Genomic DNA, 3,210 nt, shown 5'->3' with positions numbered 1-3,210 from the left:
TACGCCATTTCAGATACTAAATATAAGTCGGGCCTATTTCCAATCCAATTGTCTAGTGAATTTAGCATTTTTTTTTTGTTGCGGAGTTAGTTACTTTTTGACAGACTATAATTGGCTGGAAATTACTATACAACCTAGCATACGTGCTAATAGCCAATATTAATGTAAACAAATGTAAATAAAATTACCCACAATCAATATTTATTTATTTACACCATTATAATGTATTGATAGCAAATAATAAAATTATTTATTCTACAAAATACAAATATTTTGAGGAAATAAATTCAACAAAATTAAGCAGTCCCCACCAGTCAATCAGAAACGGTCATAGACTTAATTGTTGTTGACGTTTTCATAGGATGGAATTAATATAAACTTTGGTTTTATTGTCTTACAAAATAAGTATACTTCCCTATACAAAGAGAATTTAGCAAAGCAAATACATGATACTATAACAAAAAAAGCAAATATTAGTAACAATTCATTCAGTTACGCTAGATATGCATCTCCAATAATAAAACTTGCGTGTAAGTACAAACAAGTTGTAAAGTTAAATTATTTCTGTTTTATATAAAATAACTATTTGAGTTTTTTAAATTATAAGTGCTAAATGGTCAAATTTAATTTTAGATCTTCCCATAGAGATGAACCATAAATTTTATGCAGCTTAAGCGTTACAGCAAATAGAGTATTGCAAAATATGCCCAGAATAAAAAAGTTCATGAAAAATGATATGCATCCACAAAAGTTGTTATTTAATACTTTTCTTCAGTTTGCTGTCATGGTTGTTTAGTTTTACAGGGTGATTTTAAACACTCAATACACCTGCATACATTTAATGAACATTAAAAGTTGTTATAAATGGTAATGGTGTTTTAAATTTGAACATTTCTTTGTCTAGATAAGAGGAAAATTTAAAAAAAAGTTTGGCACCAATGTAATGAAAATGAATATTGTTGGCTCTTTCAATCTTGATGAAAGATCAGTCTCCAACTAACCTTCAAAAATATCAGCATCCATTTCTCCATAATAGTGTCTTTTTTGGAGCCCAGTTTAAAAATGAAAATTGATCCCTTCATAAATCTATCCTCTGAGCTTGCGTGTAAAATTATTTACATACAACACAAATAATTCGATCTAACAAAAACAATTTCTTAAAACAAACAATAAAAACAAATATGGTTTGTAAGTTAACTAAAGACCTGGAACATAAAAAAACCACTTGTCAGTTAATCCAATTAATAAATTGTATAGGAAAGCATATATTATTTATCTCCGCCTAAGGTGGAATTCTCCACCAGGATACCAAAGTTTGAATTGTAATTTAACTGCATCCTTTCTCATCTAAAAATATTAACTTTTAAAAAACTTTTATCATATTTATCAAAGAAAAACTTACCAACATATTAGTTGATGGAACAAATGGGTCAAATTGGCTATCGATAATAATAAAATACAAAATATAAACTAAATAAGACTAAGAAACAATGAAACAACTTACTTACTTACTAGCCAACGCCCACCCTTGGCATGTTAGCCATTTGGTGGCGCGCTGACCAGTATAGACGAGCCGTTTCTCGTAGGCGATCTTCATCCTCCTCGGGTGGGTCTGTTTTCAGGGCTGGGCACTCTGGAAGGTGAGCAGCATCCATCTGGGGCTGATCACATAGTGGACAGTTGTCATTTTCGCGGACGCCGATGCGATGTAGATGGGAGGCCAGGTAGTTATGCCCCGTAGTTGTTCTGAACACGGCTACACTAATGGGTCTCGGCAAGTTGCGAGGGATTGGTGACTCTATTAGGTGGGCCCAAGATTTTCCAGCACCGGCTTGTATTTGCTGCTCTTTTATCTTCGCTTTGATTCCTCTTTTAATGGTGGACTTTGCTGATGTGTACGATTGGAAGCTAGGGGGCTGTGGAAGAATAGTGCCTTCTTTTGCAAGTTTATTTGCCGCTTCATTTCCTTCAACACCGACATGACTAGGGATCCATTGTAGATTAATCAGCCACGCTTTTTCCATCAAGTTCGTTAGTTGGACGCGGCAAGATATTGTTTTGGCACAGTCGGTGTATCGATTTGTCGACAGGGCGAGGATTGCGGCTTGGCAGTCGATGAAGAAGGCAACTTTTTGGGGGTGTTGGAAATTCTCAAGACTTTTTGCAGCTTCGTGTATAGCAGCAATTTCGCCGTCGTAGTTGGTGAGAGGGGCACCCACAGCTATAGAGCCTTTGAAGAACGTTGAGATATATCCTGCTCCTGTTCTTTCCGAGTCCGGCATCGAGGATCCATCGCAGTAGATGTGGAGCCACTCATGTGCTGGGTACTTGGTGTGTATCGTTTCTAGGGCGGCTTTCCTTAGGGCAATGTCTGACAATAAGTGCTTCGGGTCGTTATGGTTTTCAAGCAGTAATTCTGTGTTTGGTAGATAGCGGGCCAGTGTGGTTTGCACTGGGAAGGGGGCAGCTTCCGACAGGACAATGTGGTATTTTTCCATGATTTAGTTTGCTACTGTAAGCGGAGTGGTTTGTGTTTTAAGATGTGAGGCTGCTTTTCTATATTCGTCCCATTTTTGTGGAAGTATTCGTCTTTGCCTTTCCCAGAAGGTTAACGCGTGTTGCTCTCTGCGGCATTGTATTGGTTCAATACCGGTCTGGGCTTCCATTGATGTAATCGGTGTTGATTTTGGAGCACCGGTGATAACGCGAAGGGCAGTGTTCTGAGCGACTTCAAGCTTGGAGGTGGTGTTTGTACTCGCAGTTATTGTAGCTTCACTCCCATATTCTAATATCGGCCGGACATAGGTTTTGTGTGTTGCTACCAGGACATCTTGCGTGGCGCTGCACTTTGTTGCTGTGAGACGTTTGAGCAGTCGACATCTCTTTGTGGCTTTCTCTACAATGTCGTCGATTTGAGGTTTCCACGTCATTTTCTTATCTATTTACACCCCCAAGTATTTTGTTACGTCCTATCTTTCCAGATCAACTCCTTTATACGTCAGCTTGATAGCAGTCTGTTTTGTTGAAAGGCTAAGTACTTGATATACGGTTTTGGTTGTACTGACTGTTAGGCAGTTTTTATCCGCCCATTTTTCTAGATTTTTCAGAGCCTGGTTCATTACTCCCTCGAGCGCTTTCAGACTGCTACTTGATGCCCATATTAGGAGGTCATCAGCATACAGGAGGGCTTCCACACCAGGTGTCTTTCTA

General features: G+C 38.2%; 2 protein-coding genes across 2 annotated transcripts; both read right to left on the bottom strand.

The window, feature by feature from the left end:
- Nucleotides 1-430: 430 nt before the first annotated feature.
- LOC140446538 (uncharacterized) lies at nt 431-2,498 on the bottom strand. The gene is made up of 2 exons (XM_072539103.1): nt 1,900-2,498; nt 431-452 (listed from the first exon to the last, which is right to left on the bottom strand). The coding sequence occupies exons 1-2, from the start codon at nt 2,496-2,498 to the stop codon at nt 431-433; spliced, it is 621 nt and encodes a 206-aa protein (XP_072395204.1).
- Nucleotides 2,499-2,501: 3 nt separating this feature from the next.
- On the bottom strand, nt 2,502-2,930 carry LOC140446537 (uncharacterized). The gene has a single exon (XM_072539101.1). It carries the CDS (start codon nt 2,928-2,930, stop codon nt 2,502-2,504), a length of 429 nt encoding a protein of 142 aa, XP_072395202.1.
- Nucleotides 2,931-3,210: the final 280 nt, after the last annotated feature.

The sequence above is a fragment of the Diabrotica undecimpunctata genome, chromosome 7 (assembly GCF_040954645.1).
Source record: "Diabrotica undecimpunctata isolate CICGRU chromosome 7, icDiaUnde3, whole genome shotgun sequence".
Lineage (NCBI taxonomy): Eukaryota > Metazoa > Arthropoda > Insecta > Coleoptera > Chrysomelidae > Diabrotica > Diabrotica undecimpunctata.
The sequence above is the reverse complement of the archived record's forward strand: the minus strand, read 5'-3'. Positions and strand labels throughout refer to the sequence as shown.